This window comes from Phocoena sinus, chromosome 8 (assembly GCF_008692025.1).
Source record: "Phocoena sinus isolate mPhoSin1 chromosome 8, mPhoSin1.pri, whole genome shotgun sequence".
Taxonomy (NCBI): domain Eukaryota; kingdom Metazoa; phylum Chordata; class Mammalia; order Artiodactyla; family Phocoenidae; genus Phocoena; species Phocoena sinus.
In genome coordinates, this window is record NC_045770.1 from 56,718,662 (window position 1) to 56,733,372 (window position 14,711).

Genomic DNA, 14,711 nt, shown 5'->3' on the forward strand with positions numbered 1-14,711 from the left:
CCAGGCATGCTCTAAGCACTAGAGATACAACAATGAACAAATCAATGAAGATTTAAGCAATAACTGAGCAGAAGATTTAACTGTAGAATTATCATAACACCAAAACTGAACTTCAAGTTTTTTTTTATTCTTTTTTTTTTTTGCAGTACGCGGGCCTCTCACTGTTGTGACCTCTCCCGTTGCGGAACACAGGCTCCAGACGTGCAGGCTCAGAGGCCATGGCTCACAGGTGCAGCCGCTCCACGGCATGTGGGATCTTCCCAGACCAGGGCATGAACCCGTGTCCCCTGCATCGGCAGGCGGACTCTCAACCACTGCACCACCAGGGAAGCCCCAACTTATTTTATGTCTCAGCATTTTCTAAAATAGGAGTTATAGGCTTAGTCATATGTACCTGTCAAAAAGCCAACTTACCAAAGAATTCTTAATCACTTCGCTCCTATAAAATTCTGGAAAAGAAGAAAAAGAACAATAAGTGACATGGAAGAAAATAAGCTCACTAACTCTTAATCCAACAAATTTTTTAACATATGCTCTAGTAAAAACACTTAAAACATTTTCAAGGGATCTATTCTCTACATATATTTATCTGCAAAAATTTAAATTAAAATAGAAATAATGATTAAATAAAAGTTTTTTTAAACTGAAGGATAGTTGATTTACAATGTTGTGTTAGTTTCCAGTATATAGCGAAGTGATTCAGTTGTACATATATATACATATATGTATATGTATATAAAAGAATTTTCATATTCTTTTCCCATTATGGTTTATTACAGGATATTGAATAGAGTTCCCTGTGCTTCACACAGTAGGACCTTCTTGTTTTAAATTAAATGTTTTAAAGGGAAAAAAACATTAGTAAAGAAAGGTCAGAATCTGTTAAGATTTAATTTAGTGATTTTTCCCTTACTAGTTCCTTTTACCCCAGATTCTAAGGTAAGCCCTTAAAAACTCAGAGTTCATTCTCCCTTACCAACTGCCATTGTCTACAGCCAATTCTATACTCTCTGTTTTTCTCAAACATCTCCAATAATTATCCATTGTAATACTGTGGAAACAACACTCATCTAGCAACCAGGGAACCTAAGTTCTAGTTCTACTTGTCATTAACATTCTGCTTCTCATTTCCTTGAGCCCATTTCTTCATTAGACAATTCTGAAAATCAGACTAATAATCAAGGTCCTCTAAGCACTAAACTTCCATGATTCTACAAACCTTCATTAACGTTGTAAATGTTACAAAACCTGAAGATACAATCAAAAGAGAGACTGTATCAGAGGTTCAGACAGACATTCTTTTTTTTTTTTTTACATCTTTATTGGAGTATAATTGCTTTACAATGGTGTGCTACTTTCTGCTGTATAACAAAGTGAATCAGTTATACATATACGTATGTTCCCGTATCTCTTCCCTCTTGCATCTCCCTCCCTCCCTATCCCACCTCTCTAGGTGGTCACAAAGCACCGAGCTGATCTCCCTGTGCTATGTGGCTGCTTCCCACTAGCTATCTATTTTACGTTTGGTAGTGTATATATGTCCATGTCACTCTCTCGCTTTGTCACAGCTTACCCTTCCCACTCCCCATATCCTCAAGTCCATTCTCTAGTAGGTCTGTGTCTTTATTCCTGTTTTACCCCTAGGTTCTTCATGACATTTTTTTTTAATTCCATATATATGTGTTAGCATACGGTATTTGTCTTTCTCTTTCTGACTTACTTCACTCTGTATGACAGACTCTAGGTCTATCCACCTCACTACAAATAACTCAATTTTGTTTCTTTTTATGGCTGAGTAATAGTCCATTGTATATATGTGCCACATCTTCTTTATCCATTCATCCAATGATGGACACTTAGGTTGTTTCCATCTCCTGGCTATTGTAAATAGAGCTGCAATGAACATTTTGGTACATGACTCTTTTTGAATTTTGGTTTTCTCAGGGTATATGCCCAGTAGTGGGATTGCTGGGTCATATGGTAGTTCTATTTGTAGTTTTTTAAGGAACCTCCATAGTGGCTGTACCAATTCACATTCCCACCAGCAGTGCAAGAGTGTTCCCTTTTCTCCACACCCTCTCCAGCATTTATTGTTTCTAGATTTTTTGATGATGGCTATTCTGACTGGTGTGAGATGATATCTCATTGTAGTTTTGATTTCCATTTCTCTAATGATTAATGATGTTGAGCATTCTTTCATGTGTTTGTTGGCAATCTGTATATCTTCTTTGGAGAAATGTCTATTTAGGTCTTCTGCCCATTTTTGGATTGGGTTGTTTGTTGTTTTGTTATTGAGCTGCATGAGCTGCTTATAAATTTTGGAGATTAATCCTTTGTCAGTTGCTTCATTTTCAAATATTTTCTCCCATTCTGAGGGTGGTCTTTTGGTCTTGTTTATGGTGTCCTTTGCTGTGCAAAAGCTTTTAAGTTTCATTAGGTCCCATTTGTTTATTTTTGTTTTTATTTCCATTTCTCTGGGAGGTGGGTCAAAAAGGATCTTGCTGTGATTTATGTCATAGAGTGTTCTGCCTATGTTTTCCTCTAAGAGTTTGATAGTTTCTGGCCTTACATTTAGGTCTTTAATCCATTTTGAGTTTATTTTTGTGTACAGTGTTAGGGAGTGATCTAATCGCATACTTTTACATGTACCTGTCCAGTTTTCCAAGCACCACTTATTGAAGAGGCTGTCCTTTCTCCACTGTACATTCCTGCCTCCTTTATCAAAGATAAGGTGACCATATGTGCATGGGTTTATCTCTGGGCTTTCTATCCTGTTCCATTGCCATGTTCTTGGATTGGAAGAATCAACATTGTGAAAATGACTCTACTACCCAAAGCAATCTACAGATTCAATGCAATCCCTATCAAACTACCACTGGCATTTTTCACAGAATTAGAACAAAAAATTTCACAATTTGTATGGAAACACAAAAGACCCTGAAGAGCCAAAGCAATCTTGAGAACAAAAAATGGAGCTGAGGAATCAGGCTCCCTGACTTCAGACTATACTACAAAGCTACAGTAATCACGACAGTGTGGTACTGGCACAAAAACAGAGAGACATTCTTAACAACCCTCCAACATTCCCTCTGCTGACCCTGCCGAAGTCACTTCCGTGGTGCTCTGTCAATGCAGAGCCTACAAGGACCCTGTATCCTTATGTTGCTATAGGGAAATATTTTCCAAGGGTGATGCACATACCACTGATATATGAGACCATTTTAGGTGATACATGAACAAACTTCATTTTTTTCTAACATATTGAAATGTATGTCTCATCTATCCAACCCCTAATTGTAAGCTCCATAAGGGCAGTAACATTTGTTTTTGTGTAACTGCTGTCTCCTCAGCATGTAAAACTATTCCTGGCACAGGGTAGGCACTCAATACATTTTTTCTTGGATCAACAACTTCATAGATTATGCTTAGACATGAGTTTAGACATAATGAACTTTAAAAAATATGTTAAGTATATAGCATTATAGATGAAACTCGAAGACAGTGAAACTTGTTGAAGTAGTCCACAGGACTGAAGTTTGGGAACCATCAAGCAGTAAAGGAAAAGTGGACCTGGATATAAAATTCTTATGGGCAATCTCTCTTGGTTAAAATGTTTCTTTCCAAAACATGCCATCTACATTACTTTATGCTTATCTTCCCTTAAAAAATTAATAATAATAAGGATAATCATTCTATTTTGTGGTGAGATAGTCACAATGAGTGAAAAAAAAACAGGTTCTATGAGAGAATTTACAACAGGATCCAAAGTTTTACAATTATGTTTACAATATTTATTTTAGGTGATAGGGTTGGGCTGCTTACTTTTATTTTTTGCTTGGCAGTTTGCTAATTTTTCTATTTTGAACAATTATTTTAATTAAGAGAAGGGATAATTCTAACTGTTTTTAAAAGGAAACTTCTATTGATGAACATTTAAGTTACTGCTAATTTTTGGATATTTCAATTAATATTATAAATAATCTTTTAAAGATATATACCCTAAGACACTTGAATCTATAAGATAAACTTTTAGAAGTAAAATTGCAAGATAAAAGGAAAAATACAGTTTGAATTTGATAGATATTGCCAAATTGTTCTCTAAAAATGTTGTACCACTTTACAATCCCGCTTAACACTAGCCAACCCTAAGTATTATTCTTTTCAATTTTTCCCAAATGGTTAACCAATGCCAATCATAAATTGACTACATAAATGTACATATGTATGTATGTGTATATATGTTTTTTTTAATATGCATACATATACTCTAATTTATATGTACCAAATATGTTATTAGGAAAAAAAAAGACTTTGTGCTAAAAATGTGTTGTTTGTTATTACAAGGTACTTTCACTTAATACATTTTTGTATTTAATACACTTTTGTATTGTCTGAATTTGCTGCAAGTAGGTAACACTTTTAAAATCAGTGAAAAAAATTAAGATATTCCTCTTTCCTTGTGAGAGAGAATTCCTCAGCTTAATCTATAAAGTGTCTAAATTAAACAGTCCCCAAAATATGTATCTCCAGCTCTAAGAAGATGAACAGCATCATTATTTCTTCCAAAACTTTGCTGATTAACTGTATATATAAATGAAACTAAACAATTTGCCTTCTCCATTAGATCCTCAAAATGGACTTGCTAATTTAAATAGAGAGAGGAGCCATACAGTTTGGAAAGGAATCACTGAGTCTGAGGTAATTTCTAAAGTGTTAAATGTGGGCCTACACTGTCTATCACTCTGTTACACATACATTATTGTCTATGAAATTAGCAGCATGGCACACAACAGAATAGCAAATTTAGGAAAATTTAGAGTAAAAAAATAGTTCGGTCCCCCAGTGCACTATGTGTAAGCTTGACCCTGGACAAGTCAATTAACTTTTCTGGGCCATAGTTTCTTCACCTTTCAAAGGAGAATGACACCTAGAAAATAACAGGGCTGTTATGAGGCTCAAATGAAATAGTGAATGCTTTATAAGCTATAATTTTTATTAATACAATTCTATGAATTTTTATTAATTCGACTTGAGCAAAACTATTAGACATGTAAATTTTCAAAAAGATATCATCCAAGACTAGCTCTACATGAAAGGGTCTACTAGATACAAATGCTTCTCTATCCATGCTAAGACCTAAACAAACAAAGCAAGGAGAGATTGCAGAACACGGTTCCAATGGCATGTTTTGGCTGTTATACAGCATTCCATTTATTCAACAAATGCTTTTTTAGTATCTCAACTCACTCATAATAGAAGAAATACAAACTTTAACTCTACTATGAAACTATTTTTCACCTATCAGATTGGCAAAATTTCAGAAGTCTGACTGCACAGTCTGTTGGTCAGGCTGTGGGAAAAAGGGTACCTGTACCTAGCAAGTGGGAATGTCAACAACAGCAGTTTTACAATATCTACCAGAACTCTAAGTACACATTCTCTTTGTACTTCCACTCTTTGGAATTTACCCTATAGCCATACTAGCACTCATACAAAATAATGTATACCAATGAAATTGCTCACTGCAGTACTGTGTGTATAGCAAAAGCCTGGAACAACCTAAATGTCTACCAATAGGAGCCAATTAAATAAATTATGGTACATCTGTTCAATGCAAAACTAAAAAGAAACAAAAGAAAATTAGAGAAGCTCTCTACGAAATAATATGGAAAAATATCTAAATTATATTAAGTAAAAAATACAAGGCACAGGGCTTCCCTGGTGGCGCAGTGGTTGAGAGTCCACCTGCTAATGCAGGGGACACGGGTTCGTGCCCCCGTCCGGGAAGATCCCACATGCCGCGGAGCGGCTGGGCACGAGAGCCATGGCCGCTGAGCCTGTACGTCCACAGCCTGTGCTCCGCAACGGGAGAGGCCACAACAGTGAGAGGTCCGCGTACCGCAAAAAAATAAAATAATACAAGGCACAAATACATATATATATATATAAAATTTGGTACTATTTTTACTTGCATTTGCATAAGGAATCTCAGTAAAGATAAACAACGGTGGGGTGAAAAACTAGGGAGATGGGACAGGTGAAAGGAAGATTTTAATATAAACCTTCACATATATTTTGAACCATGGATGGCATTAGCTAGTCAAAAAGTTAAATGAAAATATTTGGGGGCTTACTTTGTGCCAAGCATTGTTCCAAGTACTGGAAATAGTGCAGTGAACAAAACTGACCTAAAAATTTCTGCCCACATGGAGCTTACATTCTAGTGAAGAGGACACGCATTAGCCAAATAATTAAACATACAGTTATGTCAAACAATCTGGAGTATTGTGGAGAAAAATAAAGCACAAAAGACAGAGAGGAGAATAGTCACAATTTTAAAAAGGGGTTAGTCAGTGATCAAGGAGAGTTTCTCTGAGAAAACATTTGGATTAAAGACCTGAAAGAAGGCAGAGGAGTTGTCATGTGGCTATCAGGAGGAAAGAGTGCCCAGGCCAAAGAAACAGCCAGTGCAGAGGCCTTTAAACTGAAGTCAACTTAATGAATTCAAGAAACAGCAACAAGGGCAGTTGGGTGGGAACAGAGACAGCTAGAAGAGTAGAAGGAGGTCTCAGACGGCCATATCATGAAAGGCCTAGGAAACCAAAAGAACTTTAGTTTTTACTCTGAATGAAATGAGAAGCCACTGGAGGGTTTTGAGGGGAGGAATAACATGACCTCACTTTGATTTTAATAGGATCTGGGTTGAGATCACACTAGAAAGAGTGAGTGGGCAGGCAGACCTGTTAGAAGTCTACTTCAACAAACTCAGGCAAGAGATGATAGTGGTTTGGAGGTAGTAAGAAGGGAAAAGATTATGGATACAATTTGGTAGTAAGAACCAAAAGCATTTGCTGAAAGATGGAATGTGGAATAAAAAAGAGGACAATCCAGGATGATTCTGGGTTTTTGGCCAAGGAAATAGAAGGACAGAGTTGTCATTTTCTGATAAAAGGACGAATACAGGAGGTAGATCAGAGCTGGAACATCAGAATCTCAGTACTGAATATATCAAGTTTAAGGTATCTACCAGACTCCAAATGGAGATGTAGAGTAGGCAATTGAATACAGGAGCATGAGTTCAGGGGGGAGGCTGAAGCTAAAGATATACATTTGTGAGTTGTTAGGGTGATAAGTGATATTTAGCAATTATGTTTTTTTTTGTTTTTTTTGTTTGTGGTACGCGGGCCTCTCACTGTTGTGGCCTCTCCCGTTGCGGAGCACAGGCCCCGGACGCGCAGGCTCAGCGGCCATGGCTCACGGGCCCAGCCGCTCCACCGCATGTGGGATCCTCCCGGACCGGGGCACGAACCCGTGTCCCCTGCATCGGCAGGCGGACTCTCAACCACTGCGCCACCAGGGAAGCCCGATAAGTGATATTTAAAACTATGAGACATTCATGAGATCACCAAATTGGATTATATAGAGGTTGTCTTCTAATGTATTCAAAATAACTGGTTGGTATTCCAGGAAAGGACAGGCGCTCACATTTCATGGGTGAGAAAATAACTGTGGCTGAAGAACAAACTTGATTTTACACAACTTCCAAGTTTAAGAGGGAACCAGGACTAGAACACAGCTCCTCATCCATTAACACAAGGCTTTGTTCTCTGGGAATGTAATAAATGGTGTTCGATTTGAACTACCTGAAAAATAGACCATCTCCTAAGAGCATTAAAAAAATGTCAAAAATCAAAAAAACTCACACGTAACTTCTTATGCTCTCCTGTGAATTCAGCTGAAATAAAAGAATAACTTAGAAATCAGCATTTCAGATATTCTTCTAATTAAAAAAAAAAACCTTCTTTTGAAACTGAGAAATGATGCCACTAGACAGGTGGTACAGGTGGCTTTGTAAGAAAAGCCCAGAGGCCTTCCATCGTGGTCATCCTACACCAAGGGCCACACAATGATCATGCAATGAATATTCATGTTTATCATCACAGGTCCAAGAACATAAGGAGGTATTAATTAGTTTACTAAGTAAAGAGCTTCCTGGCTCCTCCTATGGTAGTTAAAAGTCATAGAGCATAACATGTGGGCCCAAAAAGAAGACATAATAGACTTCATTCAACCATGACATTTTGGAGTAGTAAGAAGTCTCAGAACTCATCAGTCCTCTCATTTTAGAGATAAATTAGCTAACGGCACGCAAGAGGAACTAAATGCCCTAGCCAAAGGGCTTGCCGGTTAGTGACAGACTCAATACCACTACTAGACACGGGACTTCCCTGTGGTCTGAAACCAACTATTCCCTGTGTTAACAACCATTTTATTGAAATAACTTCAAGAAACAGTCCTTAATAACTTCTAAGCTCAAGAAATAAACAGAGCTAGAGAAGAAGACAAAAAGAAAAAAACAGGAACAAAAAAAAATCACTTTGCTTTCATCGTATCTCTTAGACAAGTTTTTTTCCCTTTTTTTATATTTTTATTTATTTATTTTGGCTGCGCAGGGTCTTAGTTGTGGCATGCGGGATCTTTGTTGGGGCACGCGGACTTCTTAATTGCAGCATGCATGCAGGATCTAGTTCCCCAACCAGGGATCAAACCCGGGCCCCCTGCATTGGGAGAATGGAGTCTCACCCACTGGACCACCAGGGAAGTCCCCTCTTAGACAAGTTTTCAACATCATGGTCATCAACCAGTCCCATGACTACTCTTTTTGGAAACTACGATTATGCTTGTTAACATTACAATTGCAATAATAATTGCTATCATTTACCAAATACCTTAAATGCACCAAGTTCAATATTAGTAACTATTATCAGAGATAACAATGGAGCAAGGACACAGAAGTTCTAACCAAGATAATAACCAAGAACTAATTATACAGAAACCTATCAAAAATGTGAAGTACTCTGGCACTGTCATGTATTACTAGTGATAAAACCAATTAGTGAGCAGCAGACCAAACGCATTAAGATCTGCAAAAATGCTTACACCCTTCGGACAAATAGTGACCAAACTTTCATTTTTCTTCTGGACACATAGGAAGACAACATTTCTCAGTCCCCTGTTCATCTAAAAAGGATGATGCAACTGATATACAGCTAATGGAATGTCGTGGAATTCATGTGGACCATTTCCATTAAAAAAATCTCCCTCGGGCTTCCCTGGTGGCACAGTGGTTGAGAGCCGGCCTGCCGATGCAGGGGACACAGGTTCGTGCCCCGGTCTGGGAAGATCCCACGTGCCATGGAGCAGCTGGGCCCGTGAGCCATGGCCGCTAAGCCTGCGTGTCCGGAGCCTGTGCTCCGCAACGGGAGAGGCCACAACAGTGAGAGGCCCGCGTACCGCAAAAAAAAAAAAAAAAAAATCTCCCTCAAATAATTCCTTGCTCTTGCCATACCAGAAGCATCATTCCAAAATAGAAGGAGCCTGGATACCTGAGTCACCACTTAGAAGACAGCTGCCAAGCCAATATCTGATAAAGAACACCTACATTAAAACAGATAGCTAGTGGGAAGCAGCCGTGTAGCACAGGACATCAGCTCTGTGCTTTGTGACCGACCACCTAGAGGGGTGGGATAGGGAGGGTGGGAGGGAGATGCAAGAGGGAAGAGATATGGGGATATATGTATACACATAGCTGATTCGCTTTGTTATACAGCAGAAACTAACAAAACATTGTAAAGCAATTATACTCCAATAAAAATGTTAAAAAAGAAATTAGATAATAAATTAGATAACATGTTTAAATGCTAATAAATAAATAAATAAATAAATGTCTGCTTCTGCAAACCACATTATGCCTTCCAGTGAAAACTGAAAAGCAAATAAATTAAAGAATTGATTATACTTGTGAAAAGCCTGCTTTCTAGCTATCGTTTGCTGCTCAAGAACTGGGAGACTTTAGATTTAAGTCTAAATTTCCTTACTTCTTAATAAATACTTATAATTATTATTGGAAAAAAGAACACGTACATTGAACTTAGTGTTTAAGAAATTTATTCTGTCAAGTCACTGAGTGACTTGTGGTATTTGATATAGTAGCTAGTGTTACTCGTTCAGATTAATACTATTGTTTTAAAAATATGCAATGGTTAGAATCAAAAGTTAAGAATGAAATAAAACTATGTAAAAATGGCGGAATTTAGAGTCCTTTTTTTTTACACTTCGAAATTACTTTAATGCCATTTGTATATGAAGGGGGGGTTCTACTCTATATAATGTCTGATTAAATTTTTAAATTAGCATATACTGGTATTGAAATTAAAAAAAGAAAAAAGTTGTTAAACAACTACTGCTTTAATAACAATTTTTAAAAGTAATTAAAACCAAAAACATAAAATGTCATTTGAATTTTTCATCTTTGCCACAGGATAGAATTCAAATAAGTCCTTAGTACCTCTTTTTAAAATAACGCCACCTGGGACTTCCCTGGCGATCCAGTGGTTAAGACTCCGTGCTTCTAATGCAGGGGGCACGGGTTCGATCCCTGATCGGGGAATTAAGATCCCACATGCCGTGCAGCGCGGCCAAAAAAAAGAAAAAAATTAAAATAATGCCACCTTTTATTAATATAAATATACCTTTACTCACATGTTACCAAGTGTTATCACCTTATCTCAGTTGATCCTCATAAAAATCTGTCTTGCCTGACTTCTTAAGACCTCATTATCTCCACTTCACAAATGGGAAAAGTGAGGCTAAAAAAGCCATGATCTCTGTCCAGAAAACACATAGCTAGCATATAGCTATTTTAGTGTATAGTATACAGCTAGTATACACTTATATACTAGCTGAAACAGCTAGCACTAGTATCAATGTAGTTTCAATCCTAATCCAATATTCCTGTCCTTATACCATGCTTCCTCTCTTACAGCATCCAACACAGGTCAACTGATTATATCAAAGTGCCTTTCATCCAATATGTATTCAAAAGATGCTCGTGATTTTGACTAAAATATCTGATGTACTCCTAGAATTATCACTTATGGAAGAATCCACATTTCAATGTGGAACTGAATTCAAAGAAACCATGCCATTCTTCTAAAAATGACCCCATATACACAAAGTAGTACAGATATGAGAAGATATGAACTAGGTCCAAATTTTACCATAATACTAAAGGAATCAATTATATTTTAAAGAAAAGCAAATTAGTGCTGGATACTGGACTCAAATAATCTATTTTATTTTTTTTTTTTAAGATTTTTTTGATGTGGACCATTTACAAAGTCTTTATTGAATTTGGTACAATATTGTTTTTATTTTATGTTTTGGTTTTTTGGCCGCGAAGCATGTGGGATCTTAGCTCCCCCACCAGCGATCAAACCCACACCCCCTGCATTGGAAGGCAAAGTCTTAACTACTGGACAGCCAGGGAAGTCCCTCAAATAACCTTTTTTTAATAAATTTTAAAAAAATTTTTTAAGTTTTAGTTATTTTATTTATTTTTTGGTTGAGCAAGGTCTTAGTTGTGGCTTGCCAGCTCCTTGGTTGTGGCATGCGAACTCTTAGTTGTGGCATGCACGTGGGATCTAGTTCCCTGACCAGGGACCAAACCCGGGCCCCCTGCATTGGGAACACGGAGTCTTATCCACTGCGCCACCAGGGAAGTCCCATCAAATAGCCTATTTTAAATGACAGCTACTGGAATACAGATATTAAACGTCAACGTTCATAAAGGAATGATAAATTTATCAATGTAAGTCTCAGTTATCTGAAAGAACTATCCAAAAGACATGTTTCTTCAATATGTATAACAACTGCTCATGAAATATTTTCAGACAGCATGACAACTTGGCTTTCTAATAAGCAATACTAGCAAGAGGCACTGAGAATCATTTGTGTTACAAAAGAATAAAAATGAGATGCAACGATCTGTGGGTGGCAAGTCCAGATTCCCTTACCTTTATATACCTTTTCAGTGTTACACAAGTGAAGTGTGAAGTAGGTATCTAGGAGTTGATGGCCATTCCTATTAACAATGTTCCGGGCAGCGATGTTCCGAAGATGTCTAAGACGTCGCTGAAAAATAATCACAGAAAAAGAGGAGTATTCAGCTTTTTCCTCCTATAAAGCTTTCTGAAAGTTACAATTCAAACATAAAATATAGTAAGTTGTCCCAGTCGTTTATTTGTTGAGCCAGCAACCTTAACCCAGTCTCTTATTTATGCCTCAGCATCTCTTCTGTCAAATAGGAACTATTCCTGCCCTATATCATTTACAAGGTTGTTGGGAGCATGAAATAACAGATACGAAACATTCTTGAAAAGCATAAATGTTATATCAATGCTATATACCTGTAGAATAGCGTTAGTGTTTCCTGGAACATAAACTAAGTATAATAGTAATTTGCTTTTTTCCCTTCGGAAGGATGCTTGTAGACATGCAAAGTCCACCTCATACCAATAGAAAATCAGCCATTATTACACACTTACACCTCTGTTGCTAGCTCAGTCTGACGCCAGATCATCTATTACAACCAGGAAAAGAAGCCAAAGCCAAAAAATAAAAGCAATAACTCACTGTTCACTCCATCCAGCCAGTAACCCAACTGTTGCCAGCTTAAATTCTCACTTGACCAGCAGTTAACCGGCCCCTATTTCCTAATCAGGCCTCCTTCCCAACAATTTCTCTAACTAGGATGCATGAATTACTTGGAGTCACAAGTGTTGGAAAGGCAAAGCTCCATAAGCAACGGTAGAAATCAACAAAAATATAAGATAACTTAAGGCATAGCCATATCATCTCATATCAAAAAGAGAAAAAGTTGGCAATGCTGGAGTCTAAGCACAACAGATTCATTCTCAAAAGCTAGTTCCCTGTGTCAGATCATTATTTTCAGAGACTTAAAAATAGAAACCATGGGCTCAGTTTTAAATATGCTTAAAGTTCTCCCTTCAGGCTGAAAGCCCACTTTGCTAAGTCCATCTTTAATTACATGTGCAGTCAGCCAGAAAAGTTCAGTTCTTCCCTTCCATGCACATACCAACCCAATCCTTTCTCCCAATCTAGAGATTAAGATTCTTTGACAGAGAACGTTATTGTCTAATAAATTTGGTTAATACTCAAAGTACGAAAAGCCCCAAATGTACTTACAAAAAGTTCCTAGGGCTTACTCTAAAAGACTTATATTTCTACAATCTGCCAAAGGTTTCCATTTCACACCCTGGATTACAGCAACTATTTCCTTCTACTATATATTTTTCATCAACCTTCTCAGTCAAGATTTTAAGTTGACAGGAACTATTAATTGCCTATACACAACAATCACATCTGTTCTGCCATAAGATTCCAAACTTGGTCCTCTATTCAAAAACCTGAAAACATTACCCAAAGCCTCCAGCATAAAGTACAAACTTCCCATTATTCCTTTCAAAGCCTTGTGCAATCCGACCTCTCCATAACCTATCCTTACTGCCCACTAGATCTTCCACATACCCAACCCCTTAGTCACACGTGACTGATTAAGGTTCCATGAAAAAGATCATGCATGCACGGTCCTAGCTCCATGCTTTTGCTAATGCTAGCCCCTTAATCTAGAATACTACTCTCTTTAAGGAAATCCATTTATGCTTCAAAGTTAAGGAGAGAAGATTCCTCCTTCCTTATTCTCTAACTGAACGGTTTCTTTTTAATGCAATTAAAAAAAACACTGGGAGGTTAAACCAGAAATGCAGAAAAATTATTACCTATGGGGGTGAGAACAGGTTGGAGGGAATAGAGATAAAAGCAAGACTTCCCTGATACTTGTTTATGTGGTTTTAACTTCTGTACCATAAGAATGATTTACATAATCAAAAATTAAAGTTAAATAAATAAGAAAAAGTTTAAATCAACTAAACCTAGTCCAAAATATAATAGCAATACCAAAAATTACCACCAGCCTTAGGCTATATCACCCACCTTTGCCCAAAATATTACCCTATGATCCAAGGAAATATTAAAGAAGTCAAGGTGACCTAAAGGATCCTCTCTGGTTCTCAGTTCCCCAGAACATCTACTTGACCAAAACAATGTATAATTATACCTAATATGAAATTATGGATAGTCCCAGATATTTGTCAATCTTCCCCAACTAGACTATAAGTTCTATAAAGGAGAGACTTTATTTTATTTACTGTTGTATCTCCAGCATCTAGATGAGTACCTAGCAAATAGCAGGTACACAATAAATGGTTTTTGACTGAATTAATATATGTCCAGTGAATTAACCCAGTCAAGAAGGTCTTGGTATGACCTAGGCCTTGCAATGAACCTGAACTTAGTGGCTTCTGACACCCACCCACGAGATGGTGGGAGAATAGAGAGCACTTCAAACCTAAGAATGGACCTCAGAACTGAAAGGGGGCTCAAATCTTAGCAGTGCTTCTGGACTATAGCAAATCCTCAGCACTCATCTACCTTTAACTGCTCCAGGGTATATAATCTAGCGGTAGTTCGTGGCCTGGTGGCACCATCTAGCATAAATACACTGCTTTAGAACTTGTCTAAACAGAAATTAAATATCAGATTATCTCTTCAATGGCCCATCTGAGGATAGTTAAATTCAAATCTGTCTTATGCTCTAAACTGGCTCAATTATCTTAGAAAAGTAAAAATACTGAGTAATTAAAATTTACACAGACTTTGGAATTACTCTTTAAGATAACATTCCATGCAGCTTCTTCACCAGCCAATCTCCTTATACTTTCTCAAAGCTCTAAGCTTTCACAGTTATAAAAAGCTCTTTGTGTATCTTTCTACAGCAGTAGCTTTAGGCA

The 14,711-nt window shown here is 37.3% G+C and overlaps 1 protein-coding gene across 2 annotated transcripts in view; it reads right to left on the bottom strand.

Annotated features, from left to right (window-relative positions):
* Positions 1-14,711, bottom strand: part of UVRAG (UV radiation resistance associated) — a 330,820-nt gene that overhangs the window by 292,853 nt on the left and 23,256 nt on the right. For both annotated transcript variants that reach the window (XM_032641020.1, XM_032641019.1), the window contains exons 2-3: positions 11,856-11,973; positions 415-449 (exon numbers count right to left, since the gene is read on the bottom strand). In XM_032641020.1, the coding sequence (XP_032496911.1) occupies positions 415-449; positions 11,856-11,973 (153 nt within the window). The remainder of the gene's footprint in view (positions 1-414; positions 450-11,855; positions 11,974-14,711) is intronic.